This window comes from Pseudorasbora parva, chromosome 5 (assembly GCF_024679245.1).
Source record: "Pseudorasbora parva isolate DD20220531a chromosome 5, ASM2467924v1, whole genome shotgun sequence".
NCBI lineage: Eukaryota > Metazoa > Chordata > Actinopteri > Cypriniformes > Gobionidae > Pseudorasbora > Pseudorasbora parva.
The window spans coordinates 49,793,442-49,814,505 of NC_090176.1; the positions used below are offsets into that span (position 1 = coordinate 49,793,442).

At 39.6% G+C, this 21,064-nt stretch overlaps 1 protein-coding gene and 1 pseudogene across 3 annotated transcripts in view; both read right to left on the minus strand.

The window, feature by feature from the left end:
- Positions 1–21,064, minus strand: part of LOC137075725 (inactive dipeptidyl peptidase 10-like) — a 94,300-nt gene that overhangs the window by 3,301 nt on the left and 69,935 nt on the right. For all 3 annotated transcript variants that reach the window (XM_067444634.1, XM_067444635.1, XM_067444637.1), the window contains 11 exons: positions 18,171–18,262; positions 12,929–12,976; positions 10,579–10,700; positions 10,196–10,240; positions 7,632–7,730; positions 7,270–7,339; positions 4,966–5,160; positions 2,999–3,053; positions 2,805–2,904; positions 228–286; positions 85–157 (listed from right to left, as the gene is read on the minus strand). In XM_067444634.1, coding sequence (XP_067300735.1) covers positions 85–157; positions 228–286; positions 2,805–2,904; positions 2,999–3,053; positions 4,966–5,160; positions 7,270–7,339; positions 7,632–7,730; positions 10,196–10,240; positions 10,579–10,700; positions 12,929–12,976; positions 18,171–18,262 — 958 coding nt within the window. The remainder of the gene's footprint in view (positions 1–84; positions 158–227; positions 287–2,804; positions 2,905–2,998; positions 3,054–4,965; positions 5,161–7,269; positions 7,340–7,631; positions 7,731–10,195; positions 10,241–10,578; positions 10,701–12,928; positions 12,977–18,170; positions 18,263–21,064) is intronic.
- Positions 6,962–7,077, minus strand: LOC137076239 (5S ribosomal RNA; annotated as a pseudogene).

A 21,064-nucleotide genomic window follows, 5' to 3' on the forward strand; every position in this document is an offset into this window, starting at 1 on the left:
TATAGAGCATTTATGTGTAATGCATTGTGTATGTCAGGCACACTGTGTGAATAGTGTGGATGGGAGACTGTGACACACACTGACCGTCAGCAGTCGCGTGCAGCAGCATGAGCGTTTGGTCTCTGAAGCCCTGGGGATTCTGCAGCACACTGGAGAACTGGAGAACAAACAGTCAGTCAATACATCCAAGCGAAGTCTGAGTTCACCAACATCTAACCTGCACTTACCTGATATCTGCTGTCGTCCTGAAGAGGAAATCCCAGATAGCGTTCAGAGAAGGCCGAGGCTGAGAGAGAGAGAGAGAGAGAGAGAGAGAGAGAGAGAGAGAGAGAGAGAGAGAGAGAGAGAGAGAGAGAGAGAGAGAGAGAGAGAGAGAGAGAGAGAGAGAGAGAGAGAGAGAGAGAGAGAGAGAGAGATTCACTCACAGAACAGAAAACAGTGATGGTCTCTGATCTGAAATTAGGGTGACCAAACGTCCTCTTTTCCCAGGACATTGTTTTCAAGTCAAAGTCAAGTCAGCTTTACTGTATTGTCAATTCTACCACATGTACAGTATATACATACAGAGATTTGAAATGGCGTTACTCTCTGACCCTTGGAGCGTACAGTTAACACTAGACACTCACAATAGGACATAAGAATACAGATAAATACAGTTAAATTATATATAAATGCAAACACAAAGTATGTTAAACAAAAAACAGTGCAGGTATAATAATAATATTACTAATAATTTGATAATAATAATAATAATGAGTGTAGTGCAGATGAGCTTATACAGTCTGTTAAAACAAGTCCTGTCCTGGCCCTAATATAACAATTTTTGATCCATACAGAGAGAGCATACTTTAAATGTATTGAAATGAATAAGGCATCTTTCAGTAAACTCCGAGTGTCATTTGAGTATCTCATTGCTGGGCCGAGTGTTCTGGTTTTTAGTAATCAAAAATATGATCACCCTACTGTAACTCCTATGTTGTTCTAGACACATCAAAGGTTTAAACTGCATTTTTATTTTATTTTAGAGTGTGGTCACACTTGGCATGTTTGGTTTGATTAAAACAAACCCTGGTGTGATTGCTCTGTTAGTGCGGTTCGTTTGAATAAGCTGCCATCTGACCAAACAAGCTGAAAAGAAGGGTTCTCGCTCCGCTTCCAAATGAACTCTGATGTGGTACAAATTCAATATGAACACAACACGGACCAAAGACATCTAAACAAACCAAAAACAAGACATGAAGCCTCAAGAATGCTTAATCACACTTGCTTTTCTCGTCATGGTCACGACGTTGCCCATCACAGTTCAGGACAGGCGTCAGAATCGCGTCTCCTCGCAGCAGATCTTGGTTTGTGTGTGTGTGATGGAGGGATTCCTATGGAAGCCCGTTTCCGACACAAAATAAAAAGAGTAATTGCACCTTTTTTATCTCAGAATTCTGTTATATAAAGTCAGAAGTCTGTGATATAAACTCGCAATTACTCTATATTTTATTATTTAGTGGTGGAAACAGGATTCCTGACGCGATTCTGAACCCTTTACACATTTTATAAGCCCTTCACAAGTTCTCAGCTGGTCAAAGTACCATCATATGTAGCTACGCACGTACAATGAGCGCTTTTAGCCCTGCCTTGTTTTGGATGTTCAGTAGTTCTGTCTCGAAATATACGTAATAAAATTCGACCAATCAGATTGTGACCATATCACTATGCCTTTAGGTTCAGTGTTAAAATGCCAATGTGAACGCTAAACGGACCAGGACTAAATGTATTTTTTCTTTTGGTTCACACCAAATGAACCAAAATAAAAGTGTAAACACACTTATAATGTGTTTGAGGTCCACTTAAAAAAAGTTATCAAGATTTTGACATAAAAAACATACTAAAAGTAGATTTTAGGATGGCAATGCAAAGAGTGTTTTTTTTCCACAACTTAGCAGTTCAAAATGTCTTGTAATCCTCAGAGGCGTCTCTATTGTTTTGTTGCTGGTATAATCCTGTGTTTGTCTCATTCTCGTATTTACATGACGCTGGGCGGAGCTAAAGAGGCAATGATGTAGAAGTAGGGGATGATCTTCTGAAAACGCAGTCTTTTGTCGCCTATTGAGTCATAAGGTGACAAATCCAAAACGAGTCGTTTGAGCAGCTTGGTTTCAATAAAAGCGGTTTTAGGACTAACAAAGTAGTTTTGATTTCTGAAACTTGCCATTTATATAGTACAATGACCTCTTATATGTCAAAAGATCAAGGAAAATGTGATTTCTAAATTCTTTAAAGACCTATGTTGATTGACCTATGTATTCTGACCTATGACCTATAAGTCTTGATGTTGTTTTTGGGCTCTACTAGGAAAGGTTTTCATGCTTTAGTGTTCAAAAAACACATTATTTCCTCATATTCTCCATTGTTGCAGCTCCTCTCTTCCCAATCTGTCAGTAACGCTCTGTTCCCGTCTCTATGAAGCCCCTCCTTCTGAAAAGCACACTGTGCTCTGATTGGTCGGCTGGAGCAGTGTGTTGTGACTGGTTTGTAAAATGTCCTGCCCCTTACCATAACCGCCAGCTTTAACAGACAACTATCAAACTCAACCAGGCCTTTATTGTGCAATTTAATTATTTAAATGAGGAATATTGTGACTTTTTCATTCCTGGAAGAAACTCAAGACTGCAATGGAGGCGTTTCAGGTGCTCAGAAACACTGACACTGACAACGAGAAGAAATCCCACAGGAGAGACTCAAATAGTAATATTACACACCAAAAAAAAGATGAACATGGAAAAAAATACATTCACATCACAATAACTTACCGTACAAACTCCAATCTGTCACAGGCGACATGGCCGCTGCACATTTAAACAAGTTCTCCGTGGATTTAATCAGAAGAAGTGTGACATATCCTCCATAATCCTGCAAAAAGGCAAATATGAAAGTGTGAAGACGGAAGAAGGATCAGTGTTTCTACTATTACATCAGCTATGTGACACTTAAAACTGCGTCTTACCCGACCAAACACACCAATTCTGGTTCGATCAATGTATGGCATTTTCAGCATGTACCTGGAACAAAAGCATGATTTTCTTTTGCATGTTTTACAGCACAGTATTAGATCAGACAAAATAAAAAAACAGACATACAAACCCGATTCCAAAAAAGTTGGGACACTGTACAAATTGTGAATAATAAATCTCATAAACTTATATTTTATTCACAATATAATATAGATAACATGAAATGTTGAAAGTGAGACATTTTGAAATGTCATGCCAAATATTGGCTCATTTTGGATTTCATGAGAGCTTCACATTCCAAAACAGGGACAGGGAGCAATAAGAGGCCGGAAAAGTTAAATGCACTTAAAAGGAACAGCTGGAGGACAATTTGCAACTTATTAGTTCATTAGGGAACATGATTGGGTATAAAAAGATCCTCTCAGAGTGGCAGTGTTTCTCAGAAGAGGATCACCAATTCCCCCAATGCTGTGGCGAAAAATAGTGGAGCAATATCAGAAAAGAGTTTCACAGAGAAAAATTGCAAAGAGTTTGAAGTTATCATCATCTACAGTGCATAATATCATCCAAAGATTCAGAGAATCTGGAACAATCTCTGTGCGCAAGGTAGTGATGGCCAAATGAAGTGTTTCGAAGCATTATTGCTTTCTGATACAATTGTGTCGAAAATGGTTCATTACTCGAAGCTTCATTCAGATAGAAATTGCAGCACCATCTCCTGGTGAAGTAAATGTAATGCAACAAAGCTGACAACCGTAAAATGCAAGTAAGCTTATGTTCACGCCCCGTTTATTACGTGTTTACCGAGGCGATCAAAGCTGAAACAGTGTTAGTGCTGTGAAACTCATTTATGTAGGTGAATTTTACAGATACTGAGGAATTTCATGTGGTCACCTTGATAATAAAACATTAAGCATGATGTGTGTGTGTTTAATTATTTCTTTAGACAAGGACAGAAGATCAGAGTAGCTTTAAAAAGTTGGAAACCATCACAGAAATTCTAATGGTTTCTATTAAAATACCAATAGTTGGCTTTTACCATTTAAACCACTACAGATTTTTTGTAGTATTTGTATGTCAGTATTATGTGTGAAAGCACATAAGAAATACAGCCGGCAGGTTTCAAACCTGTCATTTGGATTGGGCTGGATTGGGCTGTCAAAGCAGTCACTGGATTGGGCTGTCAAAGCAGTCAGGTGGTTCACTACAGGAGTGAAGCAGTGTGTTTGCTTCAGAAGGCATTTTCACATGACTAGTGACGTAATGATACAAGCTCCAAAGCAGTAGTTCATTGCAAGGACCGTTCGAGTTTGAAGCAAGCTTCGGGGCATCGGTGTCAGACGTAACATCACTAGCGTAAGGGTCAAGGCTGGAAAACCAAACTGGATGCCCGTGATCTTCAGCCCTTAGATGGCACTGCATCACATACAGGAACGCTACTGTAATGGAGATCACAACATGGGCTCAGGAATACTTCAAGAAAACATTGGTGAACACAATCCACCGTGCCATTCACCGTTGCCGGCTAAAACTTTATAGGTAAAAAAAGAAGCCATATCTAAATATGATCCATAAGATCCAAAGAAGACCTAAGACAGTTGAGCAACTAGAAGCCTGTATTAGACAAGAATGAGACAACATTCCTATTCCTAAAGTACTTGTCTCCTCATTCTCCAGACGTTTGCAGACTGTTGTAAAAAGAAGAGGGGAAGCCACACAGTGGTAAACATAGCCTTGTCCCAACTTTTTTTTAGATGTGTTGATGCCATAAAATTTAGAATCAACTTTTCACCTAAAATGATACACTTTCTCAGTTTAAACATGTTTATGCTATCGATGTTGTATTCTGAATAAAATATTGTAATTTTAAACTTCCACATAATTGCATTCTGTTTTTAATCACAATTTGTACAGTGTCCCAAATTTTTTTGAATGGGGTTTGTATAATGTTGTCTCTTACTCAACAGCAGCCAGCTGATCCTGCAGCTCCACGGCTCCCAGGCGTTTGTGCACATCCTGTAACACTTTCTGGCCCTGGAAGCCGCTTCCTCTGCCGTCCAGGCGAGCTACGATCACACTGTCCGAGCTGACCAGCACAGAGTCCCAGTCCACTGCGTACTGCTCATTCACCTGCTGACCACCGGGGGCAGCATCACTGACAGAAAAATAAAACACATCAGCACACCATCATCTTAAAGGGATACTGCTTTTTTCATATTAAACTGTTATTCCCTTAACTAAAACGAGTTGATACATACCTCTCTCGTCTCAGCTCGTGCTCTTAATTTCTCTGATGCGCGGTGACGATCTGATAGCATTTAGCTTAGCCCACTAAGCCCAGTTCATTCACTATGGTACCAAACAAAGATCAAGTTAGAAGCGACCAAACACCTCCACGTTTTCCCTATTTAAATACAGTTTATGTCATCATACTTGATTGTTCAACTATTCGTGTAACTGTATTTAAATAGGGAAAACGTGGAAGTGTTTGGTCGCTTCTAACTTGATCTTTGTTTGGTACCATAGTGAATGAACTGGGCTTAGTGGCCTAAGCTAAATGCTATCAGATCGTCACCGCAGCACTGCATCACAGCACTAAGCTAAATGCTATCAGAGCGATTAAGAGCATGCACTGAGACAAGAGAGGGATGTATCAACTCGTCTTAGTTAAGGGAATAACAGTTTAATATGAAAAAGCGGTGAAGTATCCCTTTAAATAACGTGCCTCTCCTGCTTCTGATCATGTGTGTTTACAGCTCCTTTTAGATTCAAAGGGATGTGATGTTTTCACAGATGAGAAATGTGCATGACATCCTCACAAAGAGTTGTTTAATTCACCAAAGAGCTGCTTCACTGCAAAAAATGCTCTTCTTATTTAGTATTTTTGCCTTGTTTCCAGTCCAAATATCTAAATATTCTTAAATCAAGATGCATTTACTGGATAAGTAAAATTACATGAGATATTTTTTTCTTGGTTTCTGGGGAAAAATATCAAAATGAAGTGAGTTTTTGCTTAAAACAGGCAAAATGATCTGCAATGGGGTGAGAAAAATAATCTTATTTCTGTTTGGGACGGAAACATGATTTTCAATCAGAAACAAGATTATTTTTCTCACCCCATTGGCAGATCATTTTGCCCGTTTTAATTAAAAACTTATGTTGTTTTACTTATTTAGTAAATGCATCTTGATTTAAGATTTCTTAGATATTTAGACTAAAAAACAAGACAAAATTACTAAGTACGAAGAGCTTTTTTTGCAGTGTTGAACTTCACATCACACCTCCATAAACCCAGGTGAATACTAGATCTAACAGTACCACATGAACAAAGCCTCTACTTTATACGCCAGATCCATTGGGATTGATACAAACATTTGTCCACAAAAACCTTGACATCATGAAAGGTCTCTTTTTTTTTGCATGTAACTGCCTTTTTGGCTTCTTTGAATCATTGCTTTAAAGTTCTGCAATAAAAAAAAAAGATGCTCTTCCACAGCATTTTTGTCTTGTTTTCCAGAACAAATATCTAAACATTTTTAAATTAGTAATCACATTGTCTGGAAATTTTTTTTTACATTTATATAGTGCTTTTCTGGCTCAAAGCGCTTTACCACCAATGTGCAGCTCCACCTGGATGATACGACGGCAGCCATATTGTGCCAGAACGCCCACCACACACCAGCTGATTGGTGGAGAGGAGACGGAGTGATGAAACCAATCAGTGTATGGGGATTATTAGGAGGCCATGATGGACAGGGGCCGATGGGCTAATTTGGCCTCTTAATCGAAGGACATCCTGGGATTATTAATGACCACAGAGAGTCAGGACCTCGGTTTAACGTCTCATCTGAAGGACGGTGCTCTTTGTCAGTATAGTGTCCCCATCACTATACTGGAGCGTTAGGACCCACACAGACCACAGGGCGAGCGCCCCCTGCTGGCCTCACTAACACCTCTACCAGCAGCTCCTGGTTTTCCCAGTTGGTCTCCCATCCAGGTACTGACCAGGCTCAGCCCTGCTTAGCTTCAGTGTGAAACCAGTCTTGGGCTCCAGGGTGATATGGCTGCTGGCATTGACTTTTATGTTCAAGCAAAGAGCAATTTTGCATATCTGTCAGAATGTGTCATTGACCTTAAAACCAACATCCCATTATTGTGAACACTGCAAAAATGCTTTGAACCACTGTTTTTCTAACTACAAACTACCTCAATCCTTAGATCTGAACACACACACATACACACACACACACAAAGATCTGCTTACATGATCAGCAGAAGAGCGTAAGTGCGGGACTCCGAGAAATCGGGTGGATAAGAGAGCTTCAGCGGCAACTCTGCAAAAAACACACGAGGAACAGTTCAGTGCTGCTTATGACAATCTATCAACTTCAGTAGTGTCCAAAAGTGAAAAGTCCAGCTTAGGAAAATTGACATCTGCACCCTTAATTAAAATATTATTTAAAATACAAAGATTTTGTAGTCATATTGCATAGCTGTGCTGGAGTCAATTGTTTTATTTGTGAAAATGCACTGAAAGCCGACATCATTTGTAAACACATGCAAAAACAAAAGAGAACCAACTAAATATTCATGAGGTTCATGAGGTAAATCTGAGCGGCACGTTACCGAAGTGGTCGGTCTGGATGCTTCTGTACTCCAGCAGCTGGACCCGTTTGTATCTGAGAGCAGCTTTGAGCACAGAGTTATTCTCCAGGATGTAATAATCTGTCGAGAGATCAACAGCACAAAGCATGATTCAACATGGAGTTTTTTAAGCAGAACGGGGTGGACAGTAGGGCTAAAAATAATAATAATAAAAAAAAGTGGTTAATTTTTATTTCCACAAACATTAAACACAATCGGTTTCACAGACATGGCTTAATGCTAGTTCCAGAATAAAATGCATGTGTGAGCCGTTTTAACTGAACGCAGCATATTTTAAGATATTTCAGTGCCATTGTTTTATCTCAAGATGCACATCAGTAATGTTTTTTAAAAGATAATTAAATGCTCTAATTAAACTTAGGCCTAACTAAGGCCCCCGTCCACACGGAGACGTGTTAAGCTGGATACATACATTTTTTTTTAATCTTATCAGCATTTCATCCAGACGGATCCGACGTTTTAGGAGCCAGAAACTGGTATTTTTTTAAAAACTGGGTCCCAGAGTGGATAAATCTGAAACCGACTCCCTTGTGTTTTCGTGTATATTTTGTGAAGCGGTTATGTCATCACACCACGTACCGCATGGTAAAGACTAGAAGGGCTACAGCTACGGCCACTGGGCATGCTCACATCAACATTACGTCATTTTATTACTGTATTTGCATTATTGTAAGGGTAGGTTTAGGGTAGGTGTAGGTGTTAATAAAACACAATCTGGTAAGTAGAAAATGCATTTATTATTTTGTTGTGAGATTTTGTCTCACTTCCGACCGTTGCTGTACCCCTTTTAGCCACAGCTCTTCTTTTCTGTTTTTAGTGTACCTCTGTGGCAGAATTACAGTGCCACATACTAATCTGGCATGTTTACTACAACGTTTTGAGTCAGTTTCAGTGGTTTCGTGTGTACGCAGATATTTCCAAAAAAAAAGATTGGATAGGGAAAGTTCTGATTTCGTGTGGATGTGGCCTAAGCCCTGTCTGTGAAACCAGGCCAATATCTGATTGATGTTAATCTTAGTACTAGTCTTCTCTACTAGATTTCTTCCTCTCATTTACCTTGTCCAGTGTTACAGCGGGTACCTGTCATTCATTCAGTGCTTAAAATGGCGGATGATCACAGTGTGAAAGACGCTCCAGACATTTGAAGGAACTGTTACTGTCCCGATCGGGGCCATGCTAGTTCTGCCATGATTTGCAATCAATTGCACAAGTTTTCAAGCCTTGCAAATTTAAGTCTTCAAGTGCAAGGCAATGCAAAATAACGTACGCACTGCACTGTTTTGTGTGCGCTCAGACAGCGTGCAAATAATAAAATGAATTCTCTTTTCACATCTCCTAGTGCTTGACGGACTAATGAACAAACATGCATCCCATGTACCTGCCAATGGCAAGTATCCTAGTAAACATAGTCGGCTATGGTTTAAGTGAATGTAAACAACTAAGAAAGGCAACACACGTGTATCAGTTTATTAGATATGTGCATTAGCCTTAAAGTGACAACAGCCTTATATTTCTGCTGCTGTCTGTGTTTTTTTAATTCTGTCAGGACCACTATCGTCAAAGATGATTGATTGACTATTAGCATACAGTTTGGAATGGCGGTATGGTTCTTTTCTAGGCAAGAATTTAGAAAAGAGCAGCGATAACCCCCCTTAGGGTAAACGGAACAGAACCAACATAATGTATTGCAGATATCATTAATGTCATACAATATTAAATGTACAATATAATTTGGGAATTTAGCCTGATTCAGGGGAATAAGAATATTAAATCCTGACTGGACGAGAGGAGAAAGTGTTAAATGATCTCTGGGGAACGCAATAGCTGCTGCTGATAGTACTGAAGGAGCTTATATATGTATGCTGTGATAGACATCGTATTCCTATAGGCACACGTGATCAGATGACAGTCAGCTGATGTGAGCTTGACTAACGTGACCTGCCGCTACTCTTGACTGTTAATCAAACAACAAAAGACGAAGAAATCACTCACTGCTCTTCACTGAATAACTTCTGCAACTTTAATAAGGATTCATCTTAATTTATTATTTATTTTACTTTATTTAATTTCTGTACTTGAAAGCTACTGTTAGATACCTAAAAACCTGAAATCCACTGATTATTTCAATTGTATGTTTGTTCTATTATATTTATTTATTTGTGCTTTTGCTTGTAGTTTGATTATTTTTTTTATTTTTATTTTTTTATTTTTTTTATTAATAACTGTATTTGTCTTTAAGGATGTTTTAAATTTGTATTAGATAATTGATAATTTCACTGGTATCTAAAATTTTGAGTGCCATAACCTTATTTATTACAATACAAGGATACAACAAAAACACTAACTATTTTATTATTTATTACTTTTTTGGTGGTGGGGCCAGTGAAAATTTAACCATTGAATTGATTAAATCAAATTGAATCTTGAATGAAGTTGAGATCTAGTGAATCGGAATCGAATTGGGACGTCTGTATTTATACCCAGCCCTATTGGACAGATGGATAAATGAAAAAGTGAATACTCACTGGCAGTGTTGAGAGTGTGTATGATCACTGTCGGTGCTCCTGGACCTGCAGGAAAAGCAGAACAAACCGAGCAAAAGTCAGTCTGCACTGCAATAATGACAAACTTCCTCAGGATTTCTGAGGAATATTAAGATATTATATAAGATATTTAGACCTGTTTCCTGGTAAATTCCTATTTTGTCAGAAAACAAGACTTAATACCTTCAGTCATTTTGTTTCTCCAGTAAATGTACCTTGATTTAAGAATGTTTAAATGTACTGGAAAGTAAGACAGAAACACTGAGGAAGAAGGTCATTTTTTGCAGTCTGCTGCAGTGCTAATGCTCACAGAAGGGTGAAAGGTCACTCATCAGGAGTAAATTATTAATTCATGGTCTTCGTACCTTTGCAGTTCAGCAGGACGTGTTGGTTGGAGGGGCTAAAAATGGCACTGAAGAAGGTGCAGTGAGCTTTATTCAGCTCACAGGTCAGACATCTCCTGGAAAACAAGTCCACCGTGGACACACTGCACACAAAAGGGACCAATCAGACGCAGGGTTATTATTATAGTTTTAAAAATCTTTTCATTTGCTTTTTAATTTCCGGTTTTGTTTCTGTTAGTGTTAGTGGGGCATAAGAAGTTTGTTTTAATCTTTCAAAAATCAATACTTTCAGTTAGAAATTAGCTTTAGTATAATTTTAGTTTTTTTGTATATCATGTGTATTTGACTAAGGTTGAGTAAATGATCAAAAAACATGAGCAGCTAATATCTAACAAGGTACAAAAATACTCAGTGTTGAACTCAGCTGTTTTGCTATTTATTACAGCTTAAAAATACTATACTGCATGATTTGCAGTATTAAACATACTTCCAATATATTAAAACTCAAAACATTATCTGGAACGAAATGAAAATATAATGTACAGCTTGTTTTTACTTGCCATCCATATTTCAAATATTTCACTTTGCACATATATATTTATCAGACAGAATTAAATATTGAAATAACATTCTGACAACTGCATCATAAGTAGGTCAGCAGAGTGAATTAGTAAATTATGCATTCACACCTGGCTCCTTCAGAGCATTTGTTTTGGAACCTGCTGCATTTTTTCACTAAGTTCGGTTTGTTTATGAACACAGGAATCGCACTCGGATCTGCACCTCCGACATCGCCTGAACGAGGTGGTCTCGGCCAGATTGAAAATGAACTCTGGAGCGGTTTGGTTGAGGTGAGAAAGCAATCCCAACTGGAAACGAACTGTGATCAAGGGCTCTCCTCTTTTTTCTCTTTTTGCCTTACGAGAGGAATGTTTTCCTGACCTTTGAATCATCATTTCGTCTGTGTCCATTGTGTCCACTGCATATCACATAGTTTTACTTCCTTTCCGGATCAGAACGTCTTGGGCTGTTTCGCCAGTGTACAGTGTAAACAAAAATATCACATACGGGTCGCTTGCAAAAGATAATGTAAGTGACTCGTCAAAAAAAAAAAAAAAAACGAATTCACCAAATCGGAATTGTGCATCAAGAGATTCTGCAGTGTAATTGTGGCCTAATAAATGTTGCCCTGTGAAAGCGATCTGAACCAAGAAGTCCCTGTTTTGGAACAAAGCAAGCGGTCTACAGGTCTGTAAATGCCCTTAAATGCACTTTCAAACTGGTTGGACTTTTCTCCTTTATTAAAGCGCCGCAAAAGTTACCATCGCTGGTGACTGCCATGCATTTGCTTTTATCAGAAGCAGAATCGTACAAAGAATCCCAAACTGAGCTCGGTCTTCTCCTGCAGATTAATTTCACCATTAATGGCTCACTGCTGCTAATTCATGGGACTACTGAGGCCTCGTCCACACGAAGCCAGCGCTTTCCTAATCCGATCATTTTTTTTCCTCGTTTCAAGAAATATCTGCGTCCACACGGGATTAAGAAAACGGACAAAAAATGATGTAGTTTGCATGCCAGGCCAGTGTGTGGCGCTGTAATTCTGCCACAGAAATACACTAAAAACGGAGAAGAAGAGTTGTGGCTAGACGGGGTATAGCAGTGGTCGGAGGCTAGCCAAAATCTCACAATTAAATAACAATAAATACATTTGCTACTTAACAGATGTGTTTTATTAATGCCTACACCTACCCCAACCCAAAACATATATTGATGTGCGCATGCCCAGTGCCCGTAGTTGTACCCCTTACCTCTTTCACCGTGCTGGACGTAGTGTGATGACATCACCGTTTCAGAAAATATACGGATTCGCTGTACACACGAAGACGAAAGATGATCGTTTTCAGATTTACCCGCTTTGGGACCCGGTTTCGAAAAATATCGGATTCATGCTTCTAAAACGCCGGATCTGTGTGGACGAAACGCTGATACGGTACAAAATTTATACGTATACAGCGAAACCCGTCTCCGTGTGGACGGGGCCTGAGTCATCTACTAGTCCTGATTCAGCAACATTGATGGATCCACTACTTTCAACCAGTTTTTATTCAAACCACACAACATTTAAAGGTTTCATTCTCTAAAATTTGTAAGAATAATAACCTAGATCAGAGGCCTGGTTTCCCTCTCTATGCTCATCTGAACACATGCTTCTATTGGTCAGTTTTTGTAAACGACTGTCAGAGCTCATTAAATAATTTTTTTAATACTTCTCCATGGAACAAGGAGCTCTGGGTAAAACATTTGATGAACGGCTGTTTCCTGTCCTGTTCTGTAGAGAGGACCAAACATGAACGGACATGAGTCTCACCTGAAGAGCTGGCGGCGGGTCGGGGAGCCCTCGGTGCTCAGGAAATATCTGCATTAAAACAGACATTGATTTACACGCTTTTCAAAACACTGTGATCATGTGTGATACAGTTAGATTCTGTCTTGTTTTCCAGTTCAAACATCTAAACATTCTTAAATCAAGATTCACATTTACACATTTACTTGAAAAGCTAATGACGTAAGGATATGAAGTCTTGTTTTCTGAAATATTAAGTGAGTTTTAAGTGACAAGATATCTGTCAGTGGTGTCAAAAAAAAAGCAGGTTATTTTTCTGAACCCCATTAGTATGAACTCTCTTCATTTTAATGATTTTTACATTCTTAAATCAGATGTATTTACTTTTTAGATGTATTTACTAATTCTGTACTGGAAAACAAGACAAAATACAGAGGAAGGACATTATTTTTGCAGTGTGATTACTTTATTATTATCATCAATGGAAATGCAGAAAACCGTCTGCCATGTGAAAAAATGGAAATAGTTGCCTTTTTTTGGCAAGCTAATTTTAATCCGCTTTAAAACAGTGCCTAAAAATAAGGTTGATATATTATATCAAACTGCACATTAAATTGGCATTTTGTAGAAATTTTTACAATTTAAAGGTGCCCTAGAATGAAAAATTGTATTAACCTTGCCATGGTGAAATAATAAGAGTTCAGTATATGGACATCACATACTGTGAGTCTCAAACATCACTGCCTCCTACTTCTTATGTAAATCTCGTGAATCCATTAACACAAGGGGGGGAAAAAGTGCTTCTTAACATAAACCCAACCGTGATGCAAGCGATGGGGATCATTTATATGCACGCCCCCAACATTTGCATCCGTCCAAACGTGCATTGTCAGGCGGAAATGGGAGCGAATCATCAAAACAAGCTGCTCGCATGGACACACTTCATGTTCCAGGCTGTTCAGGAGACTTCTCTATCCTTCCCACAGATAAAAAATGTTAACAGTCATGGTTGACGTTTATAATCCGATACCACAACAATTTAATTCAAGATCGTTCGTTTGTTCGGCCCATTTCAAGAAAGCTTCGCTCAGCGTCTTAAACTGAAGAAAGTGCCAACTGTATTCCTGCAAGCAGTAAGTAGTGATTTATCCACTTATTGACTGTTTAAACAATTTCTGATTAAATTGAAAGTGTCTTAGAGACAGCATTGTCTAGATAACGCAAGATGCTAGTACAGCAACAATAGGAAACACCAAGTACCATACAAAACAATAGGTTAACAAACGTATGGGGAGAAGCCCAACTGGCCGCAGAACAGATGTCCTGCAGTGATACTCCCCTGAACAGAGCCCAAGAGGCGGCCAAGCCCCTCGTGGAATGAGCTCTGATGTTCCCTGGGGATTGCACTCCCTTTGATTCATATGCCAAGATTATAGCGTCCACAAGCCAATGTGAGAGGCGTTGGTTAGACAGGGGATCCCCTTTGCGAGGAGGAGCCCATGAAACAGAGTTGGTCACTCTTCCGGAACGCGCTGGTCCTAGAAACATACGTTTGTAGCGCACGGACTGGACACAGAGCATTTAGCCTCTGATCCTCCGCGGAAGAAAAGGGCGGAGGGTGAAAAGCGGATAGCTCCAACACCTCCGATGTGAACGCAGGGAAACATTTGAAGGCTGGATTAGGCTTGAGGAAAACCTTATCTCCACCCAGAGAGAAATTGATGCACGAGGGGTGGACCAAGAATGCATGTAACTCACTGACACGTTTGGCTGATGCCAAGGCCAAGAGCAAGGCTGTTTTGAAGGACAGCAACTTAAGGGGAATATTCCCCAGAGGCTCAAAAGGGAATTGAGACAGAGCTTCCAGCACCATGGAGAGGTCCCATTCAGGGATCGTACTCCTAATGACTGGCACCGAGTGACGGGCGCCCTTCATAAATCTGTGGATTAGAGAATGCTGCCCAACCGTTGAGCCCTCAAAACCCACATGACAAGCAGAGATAGCTGCCAGATAGACCTTAATAGTGGAAAAAGACATGCCCTTATCCATAAGGTCTTGGAGGAAACACAAGTTATCAGCGACTGAGCACTGATATGAAGTGAGACCCCGCCCATCACACCACTCATCGAACACCTGCCACTTACAGCCATACAAGGACTGATCTGGCGATATTTCCTCCTGCAGACAATAAGTGAGCAGCGCAAATCTAACCGAACTGTGTCAGTGCAGAGATCGCGAGAATCGAATGTCAACTGATGTACAGTAGCATATGTAGCCCATATATGCCTGCAGGTAAGGGGTGGGGCCTTACTGGGCATTGGCTGCGCGCTCCTGCCTGTCTTGTCAGACTTGGTGCAATTGGATGCTTCTGCAGAGGTCAGGTACGGATGCCCTTCCCATAGGTGGATCTCGAAACAAGATGATGAATGAGAACTAAATAGTGTGTCTAATGACAAAGGGTAATATTATTTTGTATTACAAAATACAACCGTAGATACTTTGCTCGGATCGTTTACTCGATCCTTCTAGCAAACGTCACCTTTTGCACCATATAAGTTAAAACGATAGTCATTTCTACAAGGCTATTCATTTTGTAAAAATATAAGTTATATATTTATATTTTTGAGAACTGAAGTATGGTTTTTCCTATGATGTTTTTGCCTATTTGTATTTCATATTAGGCTACATCACAGTCACTGCGTAACGTTAGCCTACATTGTGACTAACGTTATATAAACATGCAATATCATTGACGAAAAAAGACAAGTCTAAAATGTAGACTGAATGACACATTAAGCAGAACATCTCAAATGGAGATTGATAAAATGCAGCTTACTTGTTTATTGGTATTTTCAGTTCACCGGCGCGCGCGAGAGAGCTTGCGTGCATATGGTTGCCAGATTGGACATGTTTAGGTATAACACTGGATATCATACGGGGTTTTCACAGAAAAGCTCTCACAAAAAATCTGGCAACCGCACGAACGAGAGCTCTTTCTCGTGCGCGGATGATCTGAAAACGCCAATAAACAAGTAAGCTGCAATATCTCAGTCTCCATTTGAGATGTTTTGCTCATTTAGTGTGTCATTTAGTCGGTCTGTGTTGTGTCAGGACGGTCAGGACTCATGAGCTGAACAGCTAAACTGCTGTGAGCTGTGAGCTGCTGAAATAAGCCAATCAGAGCAGAGCTCTACATTAATATTCATGACTCTTCCAAATAAGGCAAAAACAGAGCATTACATCCTAGGGACAATTTTTAGTGTTGTAAATGGACCTGTAAAACTGTATTTGGACAATTTTTACCCTTAAATAAGCCACATACCCTCTATGTAGATATCAGAAAACAATTTAACATATTGTTTAAAATCATTCTAGGGCACCTTTAAATGATCAGATCAGTCACATGGAAAAAGTAAGTACATCCTTACATTTATCACAACTTTAAATCCATAAAATTAGTATCCAGATTGGGTGCTAGTGATTAGAACCTGTTTAACCCTTTAAATGCATACCTCGGGTCTTTAGTGACCCGGGACACCATTCACTCCTCCTCATTCATTTTTTAAGGTTAAACATCAACCTTCTTCATATTCCTCAAACAATCCATTTTATAAAAAATTTTTTTTTAATTATAATTGAATGCCTGTTTATCCAATAGTTTTTTTTGTCAAAATTGAATAGGGTCGCTAACGATCCGAGGTGTGTAAGATTGTACGTATTTTTTTCCTGCAAAATAATACATTAATCTATAATGACGAAATACGTGAAATTCCCCTTTATTCCACAAGGTGGCAATGTCTGATACACCGATGAAGTGACGTTTCACTCATTTTTACCACAGACAGAAAATTAAACAATAATAATTATAATCTGCAAAACTTGAAATGGCTCAGGGATTTACAGGGGAGCAAGAACTGAACACATATGAGTGTCACTGTCACTCAATGTTAGAAGTTGTCAGTGATCAAAATATTGATTTTGAAGACATTGAAAATGAGTTTTGAGAATATACACGAGATCGCGAATATATAGCCAGATGTACTGGGAAATGAGCTCTTACGAGGACAGATGATGGTGGTATAAAACGTCTGCTCAAACTTATCCCTTCCAAGCTCCAAAAGGTAAAGAAATATGCTTTATTTTTTCTGTGATTGTTACTCTAATATCAGGAGTTTTATATATTATTGCAACAAGTAGAGATCCATCCATGTTAGATAGAGATCCGGGTCGCTAAAGACCCGAGTATGTAAGAATGTTTGACTGTCATGCATTTAAGGGTTAATTAGTCTCATATATAGTGTCTGGTGTTCCCTTCACTTTTGAGGTGTGGGGTGTCATCATGCTCAGTCTAAAGAGCTCTGCGAGACCTTCATAAAAGAGGTTGTGAATGCCTATGAGTCTGGAAAGAGATTTAAGAAGACCTTCAGAATCTGTTAGTGAGTCTGGTAGGTGTCAAATTGAATGCGTCTGCAATCAAAAACAGATTTAACCAGCATGGGAGGCATGCCAGGAAAAAGCATTTGGTGTCTAAAAAGAACATTAAAGCAAGAATATAGTTTGCCAATGAGCATTTAGTCAAAAGCTTTTGACTAACATGCTCGGGACAGATGAATCAAAGACAGAGCTGTTTGGCACAGAGTAGAACCTGTGAAGTGTGGTGGTGGATTTGCTATGGTTTGTTTTTGCTTTGCTGCCTCAGGGACTGGACAGCTTACATTCATTCATTAATTCAAGCTATGAATTCTGCATCATATCGATGAGTACTTGAAGATAATGTGAGGCCATCTGTCTGAAAGCTGAAGCTGAACAGCAAGTGGACCTTTCAACAGAATCCTAAGCACACTAGTAATGGCTCAAAAAGAAGACATTTAAGAGTTATGGAATGGCCTAGTTCAGTAAGTCGAGGTCAGAGACTGGTGGACAATTATGCAAAATGCCTGCAAGAATAACTTGTGCTAAAGGAGGCAATACCAGCTACTGAGGCCAAGGATGTACTTACTTTTTCTACAGACGAAATGCACATGTTTTGTAAAATAAATAATTGAAAAAGCTAATTTTCTTTGTGGTTTTGTTCAAGTATATCAACTTTATCAATACGCACTGTTTCAAAGAGGTTCAACTGTTTGCTGTCCAAATATGCCAAAAAGCCAACGATTTTCATGGGATGTTCTTATTTTTTCACATGACAGTATGCATGTTACACAAGTATGAGAATCATAGAGATCCTGATTTGTATGTCGGAGTTCGTGTCTGTGTTTTACTCACATGGTCTGAGCGTTCTCATCGTAAGCCAGAATCTGCGTCACCTCCCAGTTACCCGACGTAAGATGACGCACCTCATTCTGATCAGCCCGCACCTGAATAAATGATGGTTTTATTTAACCATGTTCGGCAGAAGCACTTTCAGATAATTGATACAGGTGGAAAGCATTCAGCCAATCAACAATAGAGGTGTACAGTATATATACACGCAGCAGTCCTACCTCCGTTTGTTGGCAGTTCAGCATCCCTCCACCACCCTTTCTACATTTTTTAAACTACCATATATACCCGAATATAAGACAAGGTTTGTGTCCTAAAAATAGGCTGAAAAATGGGGGTCGTCTTATATTTGCGATAAAGACAAAATCACGGGGGAAAGGGAGAAATCAGGGGAAACAGTAGAGGGCGCCAACACGATAAACTTAAGAAGTCGTGATTACGAGCTTGTTGTGTTCAGGTGCATTGTTGTCGGAAAGAATGGAGGACGCCAGGTTCATACTTTTGTGCGTCTTTGGAAAATGTTATTTTAACACTATAACCATTTCAGTCCTTTCCCGGTCCCAGAAAATCATAGAATCACTGGCAAACATAGCAACACAACACGAAAGCATATCGTTTATAATCACATTCACAATAAGTCACAATGTAGTAGACAATAAAGGCTTCTTAAAGACTAAAATGGCAATAGTTTTCAGCCATACATGATCTAATGTATAGTAGTGCTGCAACGACGCGTCGACGTCATCGATGACGTCGACTACGGAAATACGTCGACGTTCGTGAAATGCGTCGACGCGTCGTGTCAGACGTTCATCTCGCGTAATGTTGGCTTCTGCTCCTGGTTCTATCACAAAAACCTAGACCGCGAATATCAAAAGTATGGGAATACTTTAAACAGAGACCAAACAGTGTTTCCCACACATAGACTAATTTGTGGCGGACTGCCACATAATCAATAACGGCCGCCACATTCGTCATTCATTCATTTTTATGCTATTTACAAGACGCACGCATATTCGTTTAGCTGCATTTCCTTAAGTTCTCTCTCCGCCCTTTTGCGCGTATCTTACTCACTCACACACACGCGTTGCATTCGACCGTAAAACAAGTTTTATTGCATTTTGGCATTTAGTATGACATAGCTTTTAAAACCAGAGCAGTTGAATAACAGAGTTGCGACACGCCTTCATCACGCGGCAGCGCGCGGTCACGGCGCTCATATAATTCTAAACAAACCAGCGCGGTGTCAATCAATACAGACCAGTGTTTCCCAACCGGGATCCCGAGCAAAAGTTGCGGGGACGCACTTACACTTCGGTTCATCTCGCATCTGATGACGCATCTTTAATATGGGTTGTAACTTGAAAATAATACGTTAGGTGTGTTCGACATCGGCTGCGGCTGGATGCATGCGATCGGCGAGAGTAGCCGAGTGCAGTCGGGGAGGAGCTGCAAACGGAGACGTGAAGTCGGACACTTTCTGCTTCCCGTGGTGACGCTTGAGCTGTGTTTGCAAACTTTATCACAGCTGAAGTTAAATAAATGCAATATTTCTCAAATACACAGATGTTTCAGATGACATTTTCATTCAATACTTTATGTACTGTTTAATAAAGCGTCTATTTGGACAAGATTAATGTTCAACATATAAACCTACACTATCAATGAAGTGTGACGGTTTTTATCAGTTTTAGTTTGATAAACATGATGATATAACATCGCGGCTACATGAAAAGAGGTTTTACTGTTATATATAAATGATTTGTGAGCATTAGCATAACGTAAGGTTTTAGAATAAACACGAAATGCACGTGATCGCTGTCATGCGGTGAATCGGCCAATCGTGGATCAGCTGTGTCGTCATCAGAGCTCTTGCATCCACCTGCAGTCCCCCTCGAGAATCTGCAGCGGCTGCATCAGCCGGCTGCTCTCGAATCGCTCTCGCGGTACTTTGTTGACATACGTCACAGTCACGTGCTGTCAGCGCTGTCTCAAGTCGGACAACATTTCTAACCGGCATGCACTGCTTCAAGTCAGCCGCCGATCGGTCTGCGCATCGCTAGGTGAAGTCGAACAAGCCTAATGCTGTATGTATGTTTCTGTCAATGGATACACGTGCTGATTCCTCAGGTATGCACTACAACAACAGCGATAATAAAAGAAAAACGTGGGCAAAACGGTCTCTCTTTGTAAACTTTATAAAACGCATGCGAGTGCTGCTGTACGTCCGAATATGAGCAGTCATTTTCACCGTCATCACCCCCGTGTAGCCAGGAGACTCGAATGAGAAGATCTGTCTTTTTGCACTCGTCCCAAAGCGCGCAAATATTGAGTTATCTTTCAAATCCTGTGCTTAAACGGACAAACTCACAAAAAGTATGTCAAAATGTCATAGTCTACTATGCCTTAAGTGAACTTTATACAGAAAATACGACGACTATCCGTGGGTCTTAAAGGGGCAGTAGCCTTCACTGCTGTCTGTTTAATGTCAAACAAAAGATAAAGACATCACTCACTGCTCCTGACTGAATAGCTTTTGTAAGTTTAATAAGGATTATTATTTTTTTTAATTTTAAACAGTTAAATGTGTGGTTATTTTACTTTTGATTACTTCATTCCATTTCTCTACCTAAAAACTAATGTTAGACCTACCTAAAAAGCATTGTTTATTTTATTCTCATCTTTGCTCAATAGTATTTATTTGTGCTGCTGCTTCTATTTAAGTTATCTGTTCTTATTTTCTTTATTTTCATTTGACAGTAGTCCTTTTTCCCCTGAACATAGCAAATACCGAACTGTACTGAAACGTGAACCTAAAACCGTGATACAAAGCGAACTGTGAGCAGTCTGTACTGTTACACCTCTAGCGTAACTTATGTGAGGGGGTGCCACAGAAT